This window comes from Tyto alba, unplaced genomic scaffold (genome assembly GCF_018691265.1).
Source record: "Tyto alba isolate M040663 unplaced genomic scaffold, T.alba_DEE_v4.0 Super-Scaffold_29, whole genome shotgun sequence".
Classification (NCBI taxonomy): Eukaryota; Metazoa; Chordata; class Aves; order Strigiformes; family Tytonidae; genus Tyto; species Tyto alba.
Genome location: NW_024881303.1, coordinates 11,878,178 through 11,899,656, shown reverse-complemented (window position 1 = coordinate 11,899,656; position 21,479 = coordinate 11,878,178). Strand labels below are relative to the sequence as shown.

General features: G+C 39.6%; 2 protein-coding genes and 1 long non-coding RNA gene across 12 annotated transcripts in view; 2 read left to right on the top strand and 1 right to left on the bottom strand.

The window, feature by feature from the left end:
- Positions 1-79: 79 nt before the first annotated feature.
- On the top strand, positions 80-13,235 carry LOC116958865. Its single transcript, XR_006165911.1, has 4 exons — positions 80-602; positions 2,160-2,226; positions 6,816-10,441; positions 11,662-13,235. It is a non-coding gene; the product is annotated as an uncharacterized LOC116958865 (long non-coding RNA).
- ATP5MJ (ATP synthase membrane subunit j) lies at positions 13,104-18,348 on the bottom strand. Of its 6 annotated transcripts, none has more exons than XM_032981619.2 (4): positions 18,144-18,348; positions 15,979-16,102; positions 14,174-14,194; positions 13,104-13,305 (listed from the first exon to the last, which is right to left on the bottom strand). In XM_032981619.2, the coding sequence occupies exons 2-4, from the start codon at positions 16,100-16,102 to the stop codon at positions 13,280-13,282; spliced, it is 171 nt and encodes a 56-aa protein (XP_032837510.2). In that variant the 5' UTR covers positions 18,144-18,348; the 3' UTR covers positions 13,104-13,279. The 6 variants fall into 6 exon arrangements, with proteins under 6 accessions (XP_032837510.2, XP_032837513.1, XP_042655151.1 ...); XM_032981622.2 differs by lacking the exon at positions 18,144-18,348 and adding an exon at positions 17,942-18,073; XM_042799217.1 differs by lacking the exon at positions 18,144-18,348 and adding an exon at positions 17,961-18,067.
- A 77-nt stretch (positions 18,349-18,425) lies between these two features.
- TDRD9 (tudor domain containing 9) overlaps positions 18,426-21,479 on the top strand; it is an 86,485-nt gene continuing 83,431 nt past the window's right edge. For 3 of the 5 annotated variants that reach the window (XM_042799204.1, XM_042799202.1, XM_042799201.1), the window contains exon 1: positions 18,449-18,679. In XM_042799204.1, coding sequence (XP_042655138.1) covers positions 18,510-18,679 — 170 coding nt within the window. In that variant the 5' untranslated portion in view covers positions 18,449-18,509. Of the gene's footprint in view, positions 18,680-21,479 lie in introns of all 5 variants that reach the window. The other 2 variants (XM_042799205.1, XM_042799200.1) reach the window with 2 other exon arrangements.

The following is a 21,479-nucleotide window of genomic DNA, read 5'->3' as shown; positions in this document are numbered from 1 at the left end:
CCCTCATTGGCCGAGGCGGGAAGAAGCGGGGGGGGCGGGGCGCTTGCGCGCGCGGCCCTGCATGGGGGGGGGGGGGAGCGGGGGCGCGCCCGCTCCGGCGCTGCACGTGACCGCGGGCGCCGTCAGGGGCGCTCGCCGTCCCGCCGCGACACCCCCCCAGCTTCGTGTTTCGCGTGGGCTCTGTCCCGCCGGTTCCTCCCGCGCCCGCGCCCCCCCCCCCCCTTCCCCCTCGCTCCGGGCCCAGTTTCCTCCGCCCTGTCCTCAGGCCGGGCCCCCTCGGGGCGGGCTGCCCGGGGCCGGTTGCCCGCGGGCCCCGGCGTTGGAGGAAGGGCCAGCGGCCGGGAGCGATTTTTGCCCGTGGAACGCGGGGCGTGCGGAGGCGGCTCCGCCCGGCCCGGCCCGGCCCGGCCCGGCCCGGCTCCACCGCTGCGCGGGCGGGCGGGAGCGCGGCCGCTGGAGCTGCGCGCTGGGCCGCGGAGGAGCCGAAGCGCGACCCGGCGGGTGCGCGGGGACCCCTCGGGTGGGAGCCGGGAGATGACGCGGGGGTTGTTGGTCTCCCACGGGAAGACGGGCGTGCCAGGGTGTCAGCCCGCGCCCGGGAGGTAAGGCCGGCGGGTGGGCGGGGGGGGGGGGCCTTTCCCCATGGCCGGTCGCGGTCTCCTGGAACACACCCCGGGGCAGCGCGGGTCGTGGGGGGCAGGATAACGTCACGCCTGCCGTGCCTTCACCCGTGCGGTACTTGTGAAAACTGATCTCCAAAACCCCGCTTAACAGCAGGAGAGCAGGCGTTTCTGCCCGGGACCCTGGTGTCGGGCTCCGATGAGATGGGGTCCCGTGTTTGAAAGTCAGGGTTAGTTTCTTCGTTTTCTGGGGTCTCATTCTGTAGAGCTACAAGAGCGAGATGAAAGTTAACAGCTTGGAAGAAGTCAAGCTCAACTCTAAGTCAAAACATCAACATATGTTAGTGCTGCAACACATGCAATGTAGACAAATTTCATATTGCTGTGAGTCTGAAATCCTAATCTACAAAATACGTGGACCTACCCAGTGTTTCAACTGTTGCTGTAAATGGCTGGTTTCCAGACTTTGTTACTTTACTTGTAGAACTCCATGATAAATCTCAGCTAGGAGTGAAAAAAACAGTAAGTTGTCAAGTTTTTGAGAGGAGCTTAGATATTGTTTGTGTAAATCTCGAAGGGTAAGTGATAATAGCATATAAATCTCAAATACAAGCTTATACATTAATGTAACCTATTAATGCAAGATTCTATAACAGATAATTGTGGAAATTATCTTAGTATCTACATGCTGAAGATTTCATTGCATATCCTTGTCAGTGTATTGGCAGGCTCTGGTGTCAACCCAGTGATACAGATCAAAGCTCTGCTTCTTTTAATAAATTGGCCCTACAGGAAAAATCTATTAGCATCACAAGATAATTATGAGTTTAAAATTATTTTGTAAGTGCTATTTGGAGTGCTACTTGCTGACAATAATGCTATTATCATACTCAGTTTCTTGTAAACTGTAATTCTACCTTGCTCACTCAGCTTTGGAAATAGGTAAGACTGTGATACTTCAGACCCACTGGAGACCTCCAAGATCTACTCTGAATAATAGTATTAGCCCTGCAACTAGGCAGACCTGAAATGAAACAGGCTATAACGTGATCATAATTATGTATCTTAAGGAGAAAAAAAAAAAGAGGGAGAATTTATCTTCATCAATTTCATACTGAACTGCAGTGAATGAAAGAATAGCAGTGAATAGAAATGTACTTGTCTTATGATTTGTGGTGAAATTCCAATTTTAACAAGTGGATTGTGCGCCTTTTGTCACGCTCGTTCTTTAAAAATTACTGTCTTATTAACCAGGTTAGATTTTTTGCCAGTGATTCTTAAATGATGGTCTATAATTTCTTTGTAGGTATAGTTTATAGCTCCCTGCTTTCAGTGATTAATAATAATAGCTAAAATACTACAAGTATTACCATACTATTACTTTCCATTGCAACAGCAGGAATGGTGACAAAGTGGAAAGTGGAAGAATATAGTGTGGACAGTTGCTACTGGGAAGGAAGGCACTCCTCCATGCAATGCCTCTGTTGGAATAATGGCCTCTAGTATAAAAGTTAACCAACCTCACGTTGCTTTTGGCAGATACTTTCAGCCAGTGCAGCAGCCAGGCAGGCTGGATACTGTGACCAAGAGGAAATGTCTTCAAAAGGTAGAGTACTTACTTTATGTGCAAGTCTGTTACTATTCCTATTTCTGCTTCCCTTGAAAAAGCTCACTTGCCTCACCCCTTCCCATCCCATTTTCCCATAGAAATAAGGAAAGAAAAAAATAATTAACCAATATTTACAAAGCATAAGACTTAAAATTCTACCTGCAGTGTGATTAATTAATTAACATCTCTCCCACAGAAGAATCTTTTTGGGCACTGATCTTCTAGCAGTCAAGGGGACAGAGCAGCCAATATAATATCTTCTGATTCCAAGTTATTCTGATTCCAAATGTTTTGTTTACTGTGATCAGGAAAATGGTCACTTGTAATAATGTAGATTTTTTTTTTTTTTCCCCCATTGCCTACACATTTTCATACCAAATGACTGGTCTAACTTTGTAGAAATTATGTTGCTTAGCCAAAGGGGCCGGTGATATCTACATGTTAGTTGCCTGTTTTAGGTAAGTGAGGTTGTCTGAAAGCAGTCATGATTTGGGGAATGCCTAAGAAGATAAGGTAACAGAATTTGGTTATGGAAGCAGATAAAGCCAGAGATACAGAACCCAAATTATTCACTTCCATATACGTTGCCTTGGTGAGAAGTGCTCCAATTTTGCTGACCTTTTCCTAAAGGAAAGGGTTTGTGCTTATTTGTTGGTATAAGTATTAAAGCAGGTTGTGCAAATACCTTTTACACTCCTCTTTTTCTTAAAAAAAGCCCAGCAATACTATTTAACTTTACAAATTGAAGTCACTATAGCTTAACAGACATTTATTCAATTTACGACATAAAAACCAAAGAATTACTGTTTATTAGTTATGGTATGATTAGTTTTTGAGATTTTTGCTGAGCTTATGTTTAGCTAGAAATTGAGATGTATAAACTATCATTTTAGTGTTTTGCTGGAATACTTGATATTTATGGGTACATAGGGAAAAATTATCAAAATGTATTTTGTATTTAACCTAGATTTATTGAAAAAAGGGATATTAAGTACAATTAAGAAATTGGCAGCCCTCTTATTTGATCATGTACAACGTTATTTTTAGAACAAGCAGAGATTCCCAAAGATACAGGTGGAAGACTAATGAGATTTTCAGGAGCCCTTCTGATAAAGTTTCAACTCCTACTTAATTATCTTCTAGAGAGATTTTCAGATGTAGATGTTTTTAAAACTGCCAGGTCTGGATCTCTTCCACTTCTTTATGCATAGACAAAAGGAGGAAAATGAGCTTTCCTACCTTGTCAGATCCAAGTTTTCTTCAGTTTTGCATTAACTTGTTAAAATGCTTTTCTGGAGCATAGGAAAATGTTTTCAGGCTTTGGAGATGTCACAGGAAAGTAAGTGTTTATTTTTAATTAATTTAACGCTTTTCATATGGTATTATTTTGAATAAGTGGTACTCCTATTTATAGCCAGAAACAGTCTCAGAGGTCAAACATTTAGGATGGGATCCAACTTACACAGCTTTAATAATCTAGAAGTTAGGTGCATAGTCTCAATCAGTCATCTAGGCTCCTTCTACAGATAAATTGGGATGGAGGGGGAAGGGAGAGAGGCCGTTCTGGAGGCAATTCATTCCCTGCTGATACTCATCCCACTGTCTAAATCACTTGGTCTTTGAAGGTGCCTATCTCTCTATTGATTTAAGATGGAGCCTGGATGACTAGCTCAGATTAGAGAGCAGACTTTTGGGTGGCTGCAGTCAGGATGGGTTTCCTCACGACTGGCAGAATAAAATCTCTAAAAAGTGAATGAGTAGGAGTGTTTGGGTTTTTGTATATGTGTATCACAAAAAAAAATAATGTATCTTTTCTAAACGAAAGAGTGGATTACTTTATTGCAGAATACAATTCTCCTTTTGAAAATTACATTTTGCATTTGCTGTAATGCAGGAGGAACTGGCCATGAGTAAGCCATTTTTGAAGTTGAGTCACGAAGTCTAACTTGCCAGGCAGTTAACATGCAGGTGCAGTGCTACGTAACAGATGATACAGACAAAAAGACTAAGTATTTCAAGGAGAGTTTCACAGCAGGTCGCCTAAAATTTTTAGTGAAATACTGTGTAAAATAAGTGTGTATATTTAAAGGAAAGGTCTTTTAATTCGTTACTGTGGCCTTAAGTAACCTCTCATTACAGAATCAAGCTGCCTTCCTAAGGAATTCGTATGGAACAATAGTCATATGCTGCCATGTTTGAATTCATAGACAGTCAGTGCGCTTTAAACCCCACCAGACCTGTTCAGAGATAAACTATAAATAATAATCCAAAGGAAACACTTTGATGTCTGTTTTGTATACAGTATTTGAGACACGTGAACAGAAGATACTTTTTCAACACTACCTTCTAATATTCTAATGTATGCTGAACTAGATGACTAATGTTCTGAAGTTTCCATAACACAATCCACTCAGTGCATCATTCTGAAAAGGACTAATAATTAAGGCAGAAGTGAAGCCAGATGATCTGTATATAGCATAGCTGTGTGCATTTCCTGGGGATTTAAGTGCCTGATAAGTCATGTGTTTCAGCTCTGCATTTGGTGGATTAGAGATGTGATTTCTTTAAACAATAACATAAATTCTATGCTTAATCCAATACACGATGCAGAAGAGTGTACTTAGTGGAGAATGCGGTGGCCTCATTAGGAATGTGTTGCTATACACTCTTACACAATTCTTACACTAATAGGTGTTCTAAATGTTTTATGTTGTAGCTACAGAAGATACGGTTCTCTGCGACAGATTACATGCCATTGTTTTTACAGATGGAAAATCTCGATCTGCTCTCCTGTAATTTATAATGATGAAACCATTAACTGTATTTGAAGGGGCAGAGAAAACAAAAACCTACATGCCCTGGAGAGGTCCTCTCTGCTTGTACCTTTACATTTATAACCATTTGGGCTCACAAGACATTTCTTTACAAAAATCATTCTTCTTACATTTCCAATATGCCCATGATGAAAGGAAGTATCTATGACTGACTAGATGGTGGGTTATTAGTTGAAATGTTAATTAGTGAGGCGATAGAATAACAAGTCAATCATACAGTCTTCACTCCTTTTTTCATATGCCACTTCGTTTTGGGTGTACCACTTGCCTAAAGTTTGAGTGGAAAAATGATGGGTCATGTTTTAAGATTGAGTCCGGCCATTTCATTTGTTATTCAAAGTTTAAAATTGTTCTCATGTATCTCAGCCATGATTTAGTGAGTCAAGTACTAAGGTGTTTTTAACGATTTCTGTATGAAGTGATTTCAAATATTTCCTCTCTCAGCTAAAGGCCTAATTCTGTGATACATGATTAGTTTTTACCCTTGCTGCAAAAATGGTGGGCAGCTAATAGTCAACTCTTAACCATCACTTTCTTGTTTAAGATGAGCAACTACTTTATTTACTGTAATTGAAAATAATCTGCTTTCTTTTATTATGTTTACTGCTGGATCAGATGCAGGTTTGTTTTCATGTTAAATTTGTATTATTCCCATATTCAAACTCAGTAATTCCTGATTTGAAATGTCCATCTTCTTCTAGAATATGTCTTTTTGTTGGTTATCTTACTCGAGGTATGTCAATCTAATAAGAAAAAATATGCAGAGGTTATAACATAATGGAGCTCATGCTTCCTGCTCTTCTAGCTGGTAATCTGTGAATTTGAAGGACTGTAGTTCAGAAGGGGAGATGAGGAAAGGCCTCTGCTGACCCTGAAGTCTGGGATATACTGGGAGGTGTTTTTCAGCAATTACCGTGACAAGGTGATGTGCAAAGGAGGCTTGGAGAGAAAAACATGTCTCTGAGCAGAAGAATACTCACAGGAGGAGAAATAAATTATAAACCAAATTAAATTTTAAGTTTTTAAAAAAATAATCTGTTTATACTTAGTATTCAAACAATTACATTATTAAGACTACACTACTGGAAATAACATTATTTACCTTTTTTTTTTTTTGGTGTGTATTCACAGACTTTACAGGTTAGAATACACAAGGTAAGTTTTCTCCAAAAATACAGTAGAGAGTATTGAATCTGTTTAAATAAAACATCATTACAGTTGTGAAACAGGATATGGTAATGATTTAAGAAATACCTCTGCAAAAGCTGTGCACTATAGAGATATATATATATATCTCTATATCTATCTCACATATATATACCTAAAATTCCCAACACCTTAAGTGATTGCTTTTGTGGCTTTTTATTTACCAAAAATTGCCAGAGCATGGCTGTCTTCTATACAGGTGTCTACAGTTTATTGTGAAGCTGAGTTTCTCCGTCACAGATACTTTTTTAATAATTCATTTTTATAAAGAGCAGCTGCACTCAGATTATCTGACCAGCAGATGTAATCCAAGACATTTGCAGTGATGGTTTTAACATTGTTAAAAAAAAATGTTTTATGCCTTAATGATGCTTAAGGTTCATCCTTTCTGTTTGTATAAATATTCCTTTTCCAGGTAAAGTAATGATGTTCCAGTCTTGGGAACATTAATGAGACAAGTTGATTTTGCCTCTTAGTGCCTTGGTTTGTAATCTTCCAGAAATATTTTGCCGATTAATTTTTATTTTTACTGTTGTGATCCTACAGCAAGGTTTATTGCAGTTCTTAGCTGCATAAACAGAAGAATGTCAACGGTAAAGGGAGATGAATTGTACAGGACATTGATGGAACCCTATTGAAAATGACTCCGTGAAAAGCCCTAGAAATAGCGACAGTAGAAAATGTATCACTGGTATGTGTTCAGAATCTATTTTAGGTTGATTTATTCAAAAAGGATATCATAATATGCAGCTGAGCCTCAGAAGATTTGAAAGACTGGAAAGGACTGTGTTTGTCGTGGAGGAATATACACAGTAATAACCTACTTACTTGGGGATTAGATGCTACTTTCAATGTTTGTTTATTGCTTAGGTCTCAAATTCAAAACCAGTATTTCTGTTGTATAAATGGACAAGCTACAGCACAAGGTAAAGTAACTTGACTATTTTATTGTTTTCTTCTAATTGCTACGTGAAAGTTCTACACTATTGTTTTTTTTCTTGCCTTCTGTTTCTGTCCTCCTAGACAGGTCTCAGTACATGTTTCAATTAGTAGCCTTAATTTAAAAAGAGGTGTGATAGCTGGCATTAATAAGAATACATAATTTGAAAGCAAAGTAAAAATATTTTTGGCAAGATTCCTTTTCTAGTTGTATTATTCCGAAAGAATTAACTAAATCAAAGCATGCTTAGAAGTATTTACATCTCAGTGTTTACTGAAACAAGAGTCAGATCCTATGTTAAAACTGGTATGATTCCAATTCTTAGCTTACTGAAGGAAATGTATAATTTGAATTTTTGCTAATCATTTTAAAGAAGTGTCTTGAGGTCCTTACTGGGCCCAAACCGATTTTCTTTTCAAGCTTTATGTGATATATAACATAAGGAGAGAACTGTAATGTCAGGTATAGAGAATTTAAACAAGGTTATTTTTCTGTACAAGTACGCTAAATTAAAAGATGTACCTGAAGCAACAAGGGTAAAAAGTCACTAGTAGTGCTGCAGAAAAAGTAGAGCTTGAGACTGCTATATATATCCTCAAGATAAAGAATGGAGTTAATTATAAATGTGGAAATGCTTTTGATGAGATCCCCCCCAAAAAAGGGTATCCTTCTGTGTATTCTTGGGCCCGTATCAAATGCCTGTTCACATTCTAATCCACTTTCTGAATCCCGTGGTTTTCTTCCCATAATACTGTGGCTGTATTCAGTTCAGTTGTTGCTGTTTTGCTTGTTTATGTTTATATAGCATTCCATAGGAAACATCTCACAACAGTTTCTACTTCATACCTAAAGAATTCCCCATTAATTGCAGCAATTGTTGGTATTATCAAAAGCATGCTAAACACAACAGGTTAAAACAAGAAATGAAGACTACAACTGATACTGCAGGAAAAATCTGTGTAGGCAGCAGTAGTCATCACAGATGGGATTCATTCAGTATACTGCTGTTAGTTCTGCCACCCACATAATCCCTATTATCATTTCCTAGCAAACACACTTCATTAGCTCTGCAGAAATCTCTATTGCCTGTTCCAGCATCTAGCTGAAGTTACTATTATGATACAGATATCAAACAGTTCAATGTTGCATCAATTAAAGAAAGTTACTTTAGGTTTTTGAAGCTGATAATAATTAAAAGTATATTTTCATTTGATGACAAACAATATGATTTGAAGAACCACTACCAAATTCATCCTTTACTACTAAATGTATTCTTCCTGCAAGTATTGAGCATTCATATATTGTGGTACAGCTGTTCTCCCTGTTCCCTACTTATTTGTTCGTTTGTCCCAATTAATTGATACTATTAACTCCAGAAAGAGATGTGCTGTCACAGCTCAAGGGAGCAAGGTTCTGCCTTTTTGCTGAAGCATAAGCTGACATTTCTGATTTGTATACAGGGTGGAGTTCTGCATTCTTTATACTCCTGTGTGTGTTGACAGTGATGACAGTTCATAGGGGAGAGACAGTACTTTGATCATGTGTGTAGCTGGGTATGAGAAGGAAGCTTGCACTGAATTATTGTAAGAGACACAATAACTTAGGAAAGCTCAGTGAATGAATGGGAAGCTAGGAATTTTGATTCTTCTGCCTCTTTTTCTACAACCCCCCCTAATGCTAATGTGCTGTAATGCAAATTAAAAGCAGCTTTGATGTAAACACGATCAGAAGATGGACCCAAAATAAAACAGAAAAAAACCCTGAGTGTTTGTTTTGTTATTTTAGACGGGAAAATCCCCTAAAATTATGAAAAATTGCCTGATCAGATTCACAAATAGTTTTATCAGTGCAACTATGAGGAGCAAGGCACTGTGGTATAGGGGTGGAAACTCCACAAGCTGGTGTAGCTGCCAGAGTACTCACACTGTTAAACCACAGTCAAAGACATCATAGTATCCTTAGCACAACTTAATTATAACTTCCAAATACTCCACTCTTGTGGTGGTCAGTTCATTTTGAGTTATTGTTTCCAAGTAGTTTGCCTGCAGCAGTGAAGTAGACTACAGGAATTTCTTGTTTACAAGTTCTTCATAAATTACCAAATCGGAGTCACATGGCTTAATATTCTTAAAGAGAATATTAGCTGCTCAATGGTAGTTGCTAAAGGTCACAGAATTACACTATGAAGAGCCTGCTGTTCAAGCACTATCTTGTCATGTCTTGTTCTACCCTTTACCAAATTGCTAACCAACATATTTAACGCCTCAGGGAATCTCCATCTTCCTACTCTTTCCTTCCTAGTAGCTTTACAGATTTCCATGAATGAAACAATAGAGATCTCACACATTGATTTCCTCGGTTTCATTTCAGCCATCTGGTGGTGATGTCACGTATAATCACCTGGGTCTAACAAGCACCTGATACTTTTCCTTCCTTGGGGACTGAATTCAATACACATGTACATACCAGCTCTGTATCAGGCTCTATTTGTACCACAAACTGGTTTGCTATCATGAATCAGATAAGGAGGAGCCCAGTTCAGCTGTTTTAGTTACTTTAGATCATTTCCTGCAACTTTACTCATCCTCCCAATTAACATGAATACACATTTGGTGTTTTTCCCAAGTTAGCCATTAATAAGGTTAAGTAGGTTGGGCCCTGTGACTAATGTTTCCTTAGCTCTGACTGTATTTTGCTGCTCCCCTAGAGTATTCCATACTACTTGATTAGCATGCAGGGGATACTCCAAGATTCCTAATTATAGGACAACACTTGAGAATGTTCTAGAAACCTCAGAGCTCCACAATAAGAAATCCTGGCCATAAGTAGGGTCCAGCTGGGAGGGGCAAACAGAGAACTTGTATTGAAAAAAGACCACATCTTGCATTAGCATTGTTATTATTAATACAGCTCCCTACTGCTGAGCTTTTATGTTCTGTATCAATTCAAAACCAGAGAATTACCAATGCCACAGCAAAACTTGGTCAAGATGGCAGTGCAGTAATTGGGTGAGGCTTTTCAACCCCTGTAGGAGTTTGTCGTTCCACTAACACTGCAAAGGTAGTAAACAGTCACTTTGTCATTCCTGATGCTTTATCAGAGGCAAGAAATTAAAAATGCAGTTGCTGAACTATGTTACTACAAAGTTTAAATGTAATGCTCTCGTTTTAGAAATGTCAACAATATAAAGAGGCAGCAGCTAAATGGAAACAACATGATCCATCAATGAGCAGTAAGCATTCCCCGCACCAGTGTTTAATTGCGAATCATGATGAACATTACTTCTATGGATTAAAGTCCTGATCTTAAATAGTCATTTACATAGAAAATGGGTTTGTTCAGGAGCTGAGGCTTGTCTATAGACACTCACCTGGAATAAGAGAACCTTTTTATTTTAAGTAAGCTTTGGAAATTACCTTGGCTAAATTAGAAAAAAAAGGCATATATTCTAAGAGTATTCACTTCAAGGGTACTCCTCTGCAATGCTTCTCTACCCAGGGCTATACTCAGTGCCAGTGCTGCAAAGAAAACTCATTACTCCTTCCACAACTCACTGTAAATAAGAAGTAGCACTTACAATACCTTAGCTAAGTTTCTTGTCTTTTATACCACCTGGTATGCTTCAGCACAGAGGAGCACGTAGTATACAGATAGTACTACAGGGGTTACACATTACCGTGTGTAGATTTCTGCTTTTTGAGAGAAGGTACTGACTAAAAGTTAATTTCCTCCTCCTGTATCCTACTAAAGTAAAAACGTATTTAAAAATAAATACCAGTTTTACTTCCCTTTTGCACAGATTTGTGTGTTAAGTAAGAATCAGAAACAGGAAGGAACGTTCTGCAACCTTCATAGAAATTTCTGACAGAGGTGCACTAATGGAAGAAGCGCTTGCAGATAGCATTAGTTCAGTAGAAATTGTAGTTTTCATAACCAAGACATTGCTGCCCAGAAAAATCAAGGTCAGATACAAGGAAGTGTTGAGCTGAAGTAGATTTAAGTTTACCTAGAAGTGCAGTTAACTGTGCTCCAAGGACAGCTTAGCAGAAGCAACTCTTGCTTTCCAATTAACATCTAGATCAGACAGTGTGTTGCTGTAGCTCAGCCCCAGTCTGCTAGGTTCTAGGTAAGGTGAAGCAAACCCTGCAGTGATTAATGTTTTTTCCCTAGCTTGTTTTCCTCAGCTCTGTAATTGAAAATTGCTAAAGCAGGCCATTTGAAGTATGTGTAGGATCTTAGGAACTATAACTTAGTGATCATAAATTTGCATTACAAATGCATGTATAGCTCTTTACCTGGCATAAATTTTAATTCTGAACCACTTATTAACTATACCACAACTCTGACCCACCCTGTAATCACTACTGGCCTAATATCTGTTCATTTGAAGCTCCATTTTCTTCTGGTTCTTATTCTCTGTTCCCTACTGCATGCTTTTGGTTTTATGTGAAGAAACAAATAGTGAGTTCTACTTCTCATTCTTCTGCGGTGAGAAAACACTGAAAAATCCATACAGAAATGATGAAAGGGATGAAAGAATCAGCTAAAATATCAAGGGAAGATGCAACAAGGAAATCTCCAGAAGGTGGAATAAATGTCAAGAATGCATGAAAGATGTCATCTGTTCTTTTCAAATTGAGAATGCTATACCTGCCTTTTTAAAAAAAGCTTCCAGAGAAATAGGACTGCTAATTTTAATCTACTCATAGTAGGTATAGCTATAAATTTTGAAGGAAGTAAAGGCAACACGGTGTTTGGGATGTTTACCATCAGCAGGTAAGGTTATCAAGCACCTCAGCAGTCAAATACAAAATATTTAAGTTATGGCCAGATACTGCAGTCAGAGAGATTGAAAAGCAAAACTTTAATCAAGTTGAAAGATGTTTCAGTGAAGTAGTTAAAAAGATGTATGTAAGCATTAAGTCATTAAAATTACTTAAGTCTCTTAATCTTCTCAAAAGCAGATTAGGCTAAATTTAAACAAAACATGACACGAAGTCCAATTTGGTTTTATACGTTATGTATCCTTGGTACAGAATTCAGAATACAGTTCTAAAAACTGATTTTTGTAAGATAGCACAGGTTCCTAGAATCTCCAAAATACAATACTAGCTATGGAATTACTTTAACAGCTATCTGCAAAACCCACTAATGACCCATCCTAGTAACACATATATTACTTATAAATTTTGAGAAAAAAGGAAAACTCTTTTCAAGTCAGTTAAATGTTTATGCTCATATTAACTGCTGCCACGGCGTGTGATTTCATTATTGCCTTTAAATTCTGAGATTTTCATGAGTTCAGGGAGCAGATATAATAATTTTCTCATACAATATGGGCATGTAGTTACTTAGTCCTTTATAAAATTTGTGACTTCAGTAGAGGTAAGGAATTATTCTGAAAGGCTCTTCCTTTATATGAAGGACAAAAAAAATACAGTTGCCAATAATGTAGTGTTTAAAAATCTCTGTAAGCATCTTGCATGGTGTGTTAATAAAAATACAGCTGTTGCTTTTACTTCTGCAAGGTTTAAAAACTCTTTAAAAAAATGTAAGGTTTTAAAAAGAATTTTTTGTACCCTTAATTGCTGTACCACCAGTTGACAAAACGCTAAGAATTAAGTCCTCACACTGGACATACTATTAAATGACATTTTAAAAGTAAATGGAGTATTTCAAAAGTTCTAGCCAAAAAAAAGATACCATTAGGAAAAAAAAAAAAAAAAAAGGCTTAGTGCTACTGTAACAAGTGTTGGCTAATTCTATTAAGTTTGGTTACAGAAATCTGGGGTTTTTTTCAAAGTATTACTGAAAGAATTTCACATGGAACTTGGAAGAATTGTAGAAAACAAAAAATGCTTATTGTAAAAATTAGGTTAACAGTACACTCCGCATACTTTGTCCAACATGTTTAATTCCTTGTTGCTCAATGAATTTATTCTTTCTGTAATTACAGCAGATGGATCAAGTACAGTCTTAGAATTAAATTCCCTATGGTTGTAACTTGCTTCATTTACAATGGCAAAGATGACGAACAACAAAATCCATACTCGAAGAAGAGAAGAGGTCTTTAATGCTGGCCAGCATCAGAGGACTCTGAAACAAAGACACCATTTAGACTGTTCAAACAGTAAAGCAAATCAATTCCGGACTGTAGTTCAGAACCTAGAACAGACAACTGTATCTACATCGAGCACAAGAACTGGCAGATTCAACTGCCCTGTCAAATGAAACAAAACCCTCAAACTACATACATAAAGTTGGCCAATACTAAACATCATCTTTCACGAGTTTTAAAGCGCTCCTACAGGCAAACATCCATTCTTCCTCACTTTTGGTATGGTTCTTTCTAAATTAAAGTTTATTTATCCTTTTATCCTTAAGTCTACTAGGCAGTATTTTCACTAAATACACATTTTAAAATGTAAATAATATTTGCATATACAAATTCAACTAGGAACAAATGGTTTATATTTCACAGTGAAGAAAGTTAACAGAGATATAGGTGCTCAGGAAAAATTAAATTCCAATGCAATGTCAGAAGCAGCTGTCCATATATATCTACACACCACTTCACAGAAGATATAAAAATACAAATTCAGAATACAAGTTTAAACTTCTGAGTTTCTTGACAGCTACAATAGCAGCGACTCTTGAGATCATGCTGATTTAAGTAATTCTATTAAATCGTTCTTACTATTATTTTAAATAATTCCCCCCCACCCAGTCAAGGCATATGACTTCTACTGCTAAAACCCATGCAAAGGGCAATTTAAGACAGAGGTAGCATCTGTCCAGATTCACAGATGTTTCTAGGTTAGAAAACCATTAATATAACCAAAACTACAGATTTTGAAGTAGTCTTTAAACTTTTTCTAAATCCATAACTTAACTAAAATATGCTTGGCTAATTTTTACTGCACTCTTAAAAAATACAGCAGGGTATTAGATACTTCATACTTACTATCTGCCACTGCTTTTTTGCCTGGAAAAAAAGAAAAAAACCAAGCTGAACAGCAACAGTTTAAAAAAAATATTTCCTATTTATTTTTTGCAGATAAACTTCAATTAGATTATACTACTTCTGATTTGTTTAGCTTGAACGAGATTTAAAAAGTGTACGACAGGTACTTCCCATGGTACATGTCAGTAAATGTTACTTTGATTTTTTTAGAAGTTGTTTGTTTTTAATTAACGAAGACTCCATGCATTTAGAAATTGTAGCCATCAAGACTCCTACTGTAACTCGAAACGTATACAGAATGGTACTATTTTCCATAATATATGGCTATATATACACACAACATATGTATGTAAACTGAAGTGCTAAGAATACAGTTTGATTTAAAATCTTCCTTTGTAAGTAAAATAGCTTATTTTACATTCCCATTGTAATTGTTCTCTTAAAACAGTGATTCACAGTGATCAGACAAAAATAGATGGAAAAAATTTTTCTTAAGGAAGACAAACAGCAGAGGTTGTGCAGTCTCCTGCCTTAGAAATATGAATCTGAATTATGTATAAAGCCATGAGCAACCTGATCTAACTTTGATCTAACTACTTTAAGCAGTGGTTTGGACCAGGTAAGATCCAGAGGTCACTTGCAATCTAAATTATACATGCTCTTCTATAAATATATGTATTATTTGCAAAACTGTTCCCCACACTGTGCAAAGGGCCACAGCTATTAAAAGCTATTTTCACTTTAAAATAATGCTTAGCATACAGTTGCCCCATATCAAGGTTTTGGCTCTCGAAACTCTACACCACCACATCTATTATCTAAATCATAAATGAAAATAAAAATAGCATGGCAAGAACACAAACTTGAAACAGTCTGTCAATTCTGACTTCTCCTTGAAATTAAAGAAGTTAAAGCAAAAGTTAAACTTTTTTTCTGACTATTCAACTACTTACATTTATTTAAGCTTGTAAGTGCAGTATAACACTTTTGGACATGCTGCAAGTTATTTGGACAAAGACAGACAAATGTTGAGGTAACATCAGTCAGCTGTTCCCACCATGAGGGGTTACTTTCCCTGACAAGTTTGTCAACAGTTTGTAATATTTCATTATTCATGACAGCTCATAAAGTGTTTCAGCAAAGTCTAAATTGAAGAACAGGACCTTTAGGACACCATAATCTGTTGTACCCTTCTGCTTTGAGGGACCTGGCCCACTCAAATTTATTATTTTTCCGTTAAACGTTCTGTTTCTTCCTCTGCAAAAGTGATCCAATATCACCAAGTAACACACATTTTAATGTCCAGTGATGTACCTCACATTTTGAGGTGTATCAGCCCAAAATAAACCAACTGCTTTAACTTTCATAAGTTCACATGGGAAGGCCTTTTAAGAACTGTGGTTTTTTGCACATCTTGAGTAAAACCCCAAAAATATATGGATTAAAAAAAATTTAATCAAAGTAAGTTCTAGTTCAGCACAGTCTTACATTTCCCTTCAGGACAAATCTAAAGGAGAAGACTCTGGCTACACATTGCAAGTTAGATGTGTGGTTTTAAAACCAATTCCTATGTTACCTAATCTTCATAATGTTGGCATAGTTATACTGGTATTTGAGTATTCTTGTTAGCGTAACCTTCTACACTGAGCACGTTAAAACGTCTAAATTTTTATGGCAAAGACCTGGCCTTAAGTAAGAGCGTTAATTTCCTATTTGCTGGATATTTGCAATAACTAATTTCTAACTGTTAAGGATCTTCGTACCTATAAAGTAACAGCTAATGAAGACTATAATGTGCAACTTACCACCATACGAAATTTTGTAGTAGATATAAGCTGTTATTGCTACACCAACCCATATTTCCTGATATACGGTAGTGAAGTAGAACTTCATGGCTCTCAATGACTTCGGAATCATGCTCTGTACCATCTGAAAATTGTAAGAAGTTTTGCCATGGTGAGTTTTGCAATTGTATTCTTACCTGCTATATTTTTAATATATATGTACATATATATGTATATACATACTCCTGATACACATCAGCAACAGTTCACAGGTTAGAAAAAAATCCCCAAACATTCAAAAGTACTTATACCAAAGCAAATCAATGAAAATTCAGAGGTAAGGTTACAATTTGTGGGCTAAGACAATAAGCAATAATAAATTACAGCTGATTAAAGGGTTCAAAGATGACTCACTAGAGCATTTACAGAGTAGCAGTAGCTAGCTCCTCTCTCCCTACCAGTGACAGCTTTTTTTTAACGTTTCCAGATTCTCTCAGTAGGAAAGCCTTGTTGTTCCAGACAAGCTAGAGAGGCTCCTTCCTTGCACTACCAAGTCAGTTTCCCTCCCTCCCCCAAAGCTGTCTCTCCCAACATGATAATTTCTACTCAAAACAGTAAATTATGTTAAGCTATTGAATTAATGTTTTATCATTAATATTTTACTTTCAAAATATGCCCCAAGAGCATAAGGCCTAACAATGTTTTTTCTTCTCATTTCTCTGCAGCTTTGTTAGACAAACAAAACTGTAAAACGCTTTAAAATAAAGCTTACCCTAACTCCCACACAATACGTTCGTACACATTTGCACCACACTGCACTGTTGTACTGTCTTACATACTGCTCTTCACCCCAGTAAAGTCACTATTTACACTTATTACAACCCAATAAAGTCAGTTATATATGCATATGGACAGTATATGGTAAACCATAGTCCCAGGAGAGAAAATCAAGTTTAAACTTCTGCGAGGAGATGCTTGCTTACTTATTTACCTTTACCAAAAGTAAAGCACCTTTTGGCAAGCATCAAAGAGAAAAGGATGCAAGGGTAGCCAATGTCAAAACTGAAAAAAAACTAGGTGCTACTTAAAGAATGAAAGCATCTTAATGGCAATTAACATAGTATTATAGACAAACCCACATTTATCTGTATTTGTTTACGGACAGACGTTTCAATCAAGTTTATTATTGCGGTCAGATTTCCTGAAACAGTGCTGTGCTTTCACCAGCACTGCAGGAACACTGCACCTCCCCCCAAGTTTCCACTGTTTGTCCTTTCAGATGAACAGTGCCAGAATAGCAGTCACTCCACAATCGCAGAATCAAGACATACTAACAAACCATGACACTGAAAAGAAAGGATTTTCCCACTGCTACAAGACGCCGAGAACAAGCAAAGCAATTTCCCATTAACACCCCGCTAAAACCCGGCAGAGACCTTTCCCCAAGGCCTCGGTGGGTGCGACGTCCTTCAGGCCTTTCTGAAGTCTACCCAGAACAACGCTGCAGCCGTTTCCCCACTGACCTTCCCGCCACGGCGCCACCGCGGCCCGGGCCGCCCGCCGCCCACGCGGGGCCTGACCCCGAGGCCTCACCGCACCGGTGGGTGCGTTCCGGCAGCGCCTCCTTCCCTCCCCCTCCCCTCCTTTCCGAGGCTGAACCGCCACAGCCACCGCCGCTGCCGCCTTCCCGAGCAACGCCCGCCGGACACCTCCGCTCGGGCCCCACCGTGCCAAGCGGGAGCGCCGAGCCGCCAGCGAAGGTCACGGAGCGGGAACCGCCTCCACTACCGCCGCGGGGGATGCTGGGAAAACACGCGCCAAAGAGCGAAGACTTCGGGCCAAGAGGGGCGCCGCCGCCGCGCAGCGCCCCCTACTGCTGCGGAGGACGGGCGCGCCCCCCCCCCCCCCCAAGCCCGCCGCTCCGCCCGGCCCGCGGTTTCGTGTCGCTGGAGAAACCCACGCGCAGCCCCTGGGTCCCCCTCACCGCAGCGTTTTCGCCCGACCTGCACCTCACTCCTTCCTAAGAAGGGGGCACAGCGCGCGTCCTCGGCAAGGGCGATGGCAGGAAGCGCCTGTCGCGAGTCTTTACGTAGTGCGTCACTTCGAGGATGGCTGGTGCTGGGGGACCGGGAAGCCCCGGCTGGGGCGAATTTGGGGGGGGGGGGGGGGGGGGCTGAGTCACCTATGTGCCCGTGGGCGACTTCCTCCAGGCGACGGGAAAGACTGGGTGACTGGGAACGGCAAAGCAACCTTTAGCCATTGTTCTTGGAGGGGGGGGGAACCGACTGCCCCACGCCTGCCGGGGCTGAGAAGGGAGAGCTTTGTCCCGGGAAGAGCACGGGAAGGACCTGACCGACCGCCCTCAGCTGTGGCGGCAGCGGGAGGCCCTTGGGGCACGTGACGGGGGCGGGGCCGGGCCGAGGGCGGGAAAAAGGGGTGGCGCGCACGCGCGCGGTGGGTGGTGGCTGTGGTGCGAGGCACGTGCGGCTGTTTTTTTTGTTTTGGTTTTGTTTTTTTTTTTTGTTTTTTTTTTTTTTTTTGCCGCCGCCATCATGCTGCGGGCGCTCACCGAGGAGCAGATCAGCGACTGGTTCACCATCGGCAAAGCCGTGACCGCCGTCGAGTTGTTGGGCGAGGAGCCGCCGGCTGGCGCCCTGCGCGGGCCGCCCCGCCGCCCCCCCCGCGGCCCCCTCGCTGCCCGGGAAGCGTTCACCGCCGCGGGGTGAGTGCGGGGCGCTGGGCTTCTGCTCTGGGCGGCCGGATGCTCCTCCCGGCTGTGCAGGGCATTTCGCTGGGGCTGGGTGGCCCCCTCTGGCTCCCCAGCTCTGCCTGGGCTCGGGGTGCTGTGGTTTTTAGATTCCAGCCTTGACCCCCTTGGCACCGCTTATGGCTGTAGCCCCGGTGTGGGTAGGTGCGGCTTTGGTGTGTTTAATACTTTCCGATTTCCTGCTTACCTCTGTTGTCGTGATCATCACTAGATGTGCTACGTGTAGGATTTGCTTTCTCTAAAGTGCATTAGTGCTGGTGTGCGGTTGTGACAGCTGCTGTTGAAAAACAGGAACACTGCTAGGAAAAAGCTAGTTTATTCTAGTTCAGGTGTGTGCCTTAAGAATTTTGGCAGTGGCAAGTGGTAAAATTCAGGATTCAACTTCTTTGTTCATTAGGGAGTAATACTCTCAGAGTATGTTTTAATTTAACTATTAAATCAATGAGCAACACTGATTATTTGTGCTGATGTTTCCCTCATAGTCCTTTGACAGTATTGCTGGCTTTTATAATGTTGCTTTCCATGGCTGATCCTTGAATGTCAATTATTTTACAGTACATAAGTTATTTGACCAATAGCTTCATAGCTTATTTGTAATTAAGCACTTCTAACTTATACCAAAGTTTGTGAGCAAGTAAACTTAGTAAGAAGTGGGTGCTACCTACCCTATACCTTTGTTGGAAAGTTTAATTTCTTGCTATTGCAACAAATTTGTGAAAAACTGACTTCTTACCTGTTCTGCTTCCTTCTTCTCATGTTCTTCTCCAGCCAGAAGTTTTCCAGGAGTTATGATACTGATGTCACTTACAGCAGATGTTCTCTGTTATTTTCAAACTGAATCTTTCTGTTTGTTTCCCTATAGGAACTTCTGTTTTTTTCTGAGCAGCAGTTAACAGTCTTTTTTCCTGAATGGACTGCTACGTGTTTTATAACTAAACTGCGTATGTTCCTTGCTCTTGTGACCTGTCTGAAGCATTTAAGTTACCAGAGTAAAGCTAGTTCAAGGTATACTGGTGTGTCACTCCTTGGATTTGCTTTATTCTCAGATGGCAGAGTTTACAGCTAAGGGAGAGAACTGTGTGTGTATTTGCATAGCAGCGAAGTACATTCAATTTTCACTACTGTCTGGATATTGAAAACAAAAAAACACTTTCCCATCAATGCTGCCTAAACTGGGAGGTCTTGTGGCAGTGTTTAGTACTCTTAGTATTTAGATTAGGTTTGGCTAATGTATCCATGGTCACTATAGAAGAATGTTTTGTATGCACTTCCATATACTAAAGTCTTTTTCAAAATTAGCTGGAGGAAGTTACTTTTACAGGTTGGTTGCCTTTTTTTTTTCCTTTTTTTTCTTTCCCATCAGAGGGGGGGATATGCATCCTACAAGCCATTTATGTAAGTGTGGACAGAATTTCTCATAGTTAAACATGTCAGATCTTTGAGCATAGGTGACAGGTGCATATGTCTGTTGCTGCAAAATTAAAAGAACCTGTGTAAGAAGGTGTGTTTGCTTAGCTGTGTTTTGTTTCCAAATATGCTTCTGTTTCAGAGTTATGGGAATGTGCTTACATTTAGAGAGTTTTTGCAAAACTTTGAAAAAAAGAAACTTGAGAAGGCTTAGATTCAAGTAAATGCTTAGATTTAATTTACTGGCCTCTCAAGAAAGTGTTTGAAGAACTGAAAACAGAATAATTTATCTCATTTTATTGAGTCTGCTTGTAGTGTAATAGTCTATTTTAATATTTTCTTCAAATTCTTGGTTTCTTTCTTGGGAAAATCAAAACCAAAATTATTTCAAAATCTTCAAATGCTTATTTATGTTTCTCTCAAGGTAGATGTATAGTTATTGATGGAGACTGTCTTCCTACTTGTTTTGTCTAAATTTATATGTGAGAATGTGTAAGATTAATACCAAATTGGTAACGGTAATAACAGCTGTGTTATTGCACACAAGCATGTGTAATGACTAATATTTTACAAAAGTCTAATGGGATTTAAAAGCCTCGCGTCTCGCTTAAAAGAGATGTGGAATGGGTTCTCTTCCTTTACCAATGATGCCTCATTTTCCAAGGCTTTTAAGATTATCTTGTTATCTGAACTACCTCTAGAATAGCCGTATTAGTAATTGAGCCTGTTAGGGACAGATAATAGGTCTCAGAAATTGTGGTTGGAATTTTGATCCTTAAATAGCTTGTTGATTAATCTTCTAATTCCTCTGATTATGTTTAACTGAATGAAAAGAAATTTAGACCATTAAATCCTTCCTTGTTATCAAAACAATTGTGGTTCACATTAAAACACTTAAGTGTGGAAAAGGGGATTATTCTCTCTTTGATTTCTTGCATTTCATAGGTGTAGCTTTTACCAAGTTAGCCTTTTTTAATAGACAGCTTATTTGGCTAAAAACATTGCACGCTGTTCTGCCTGACACCTGTGCAGGTGGGGGACATTGCTGCCCTTCGAATTTATTACCACTCGCCTTTCTGTCACCGGAGTGGTTTGTGTGGCTGCCTGCCTATGTTGGAAGTGTCAGCTGGGTTACTGTAAGGAAGAACATAGTTTCAGATCACCTTGTGCAAATAATGTAGCCCATAAATAAAAAGTGCTTAAAGAAACAGTTGAATTCTCAGACAGCAGTCTTCAGCAGAGCAATGACTGGCCTGCAGCCATGTTACTTCTGTCTGGAAGTATAAGCTAAATTTCAGAACACAGCTTGTTTTTGCTGGCGGACTGAGGTACAGATTTTCTTTGTAGC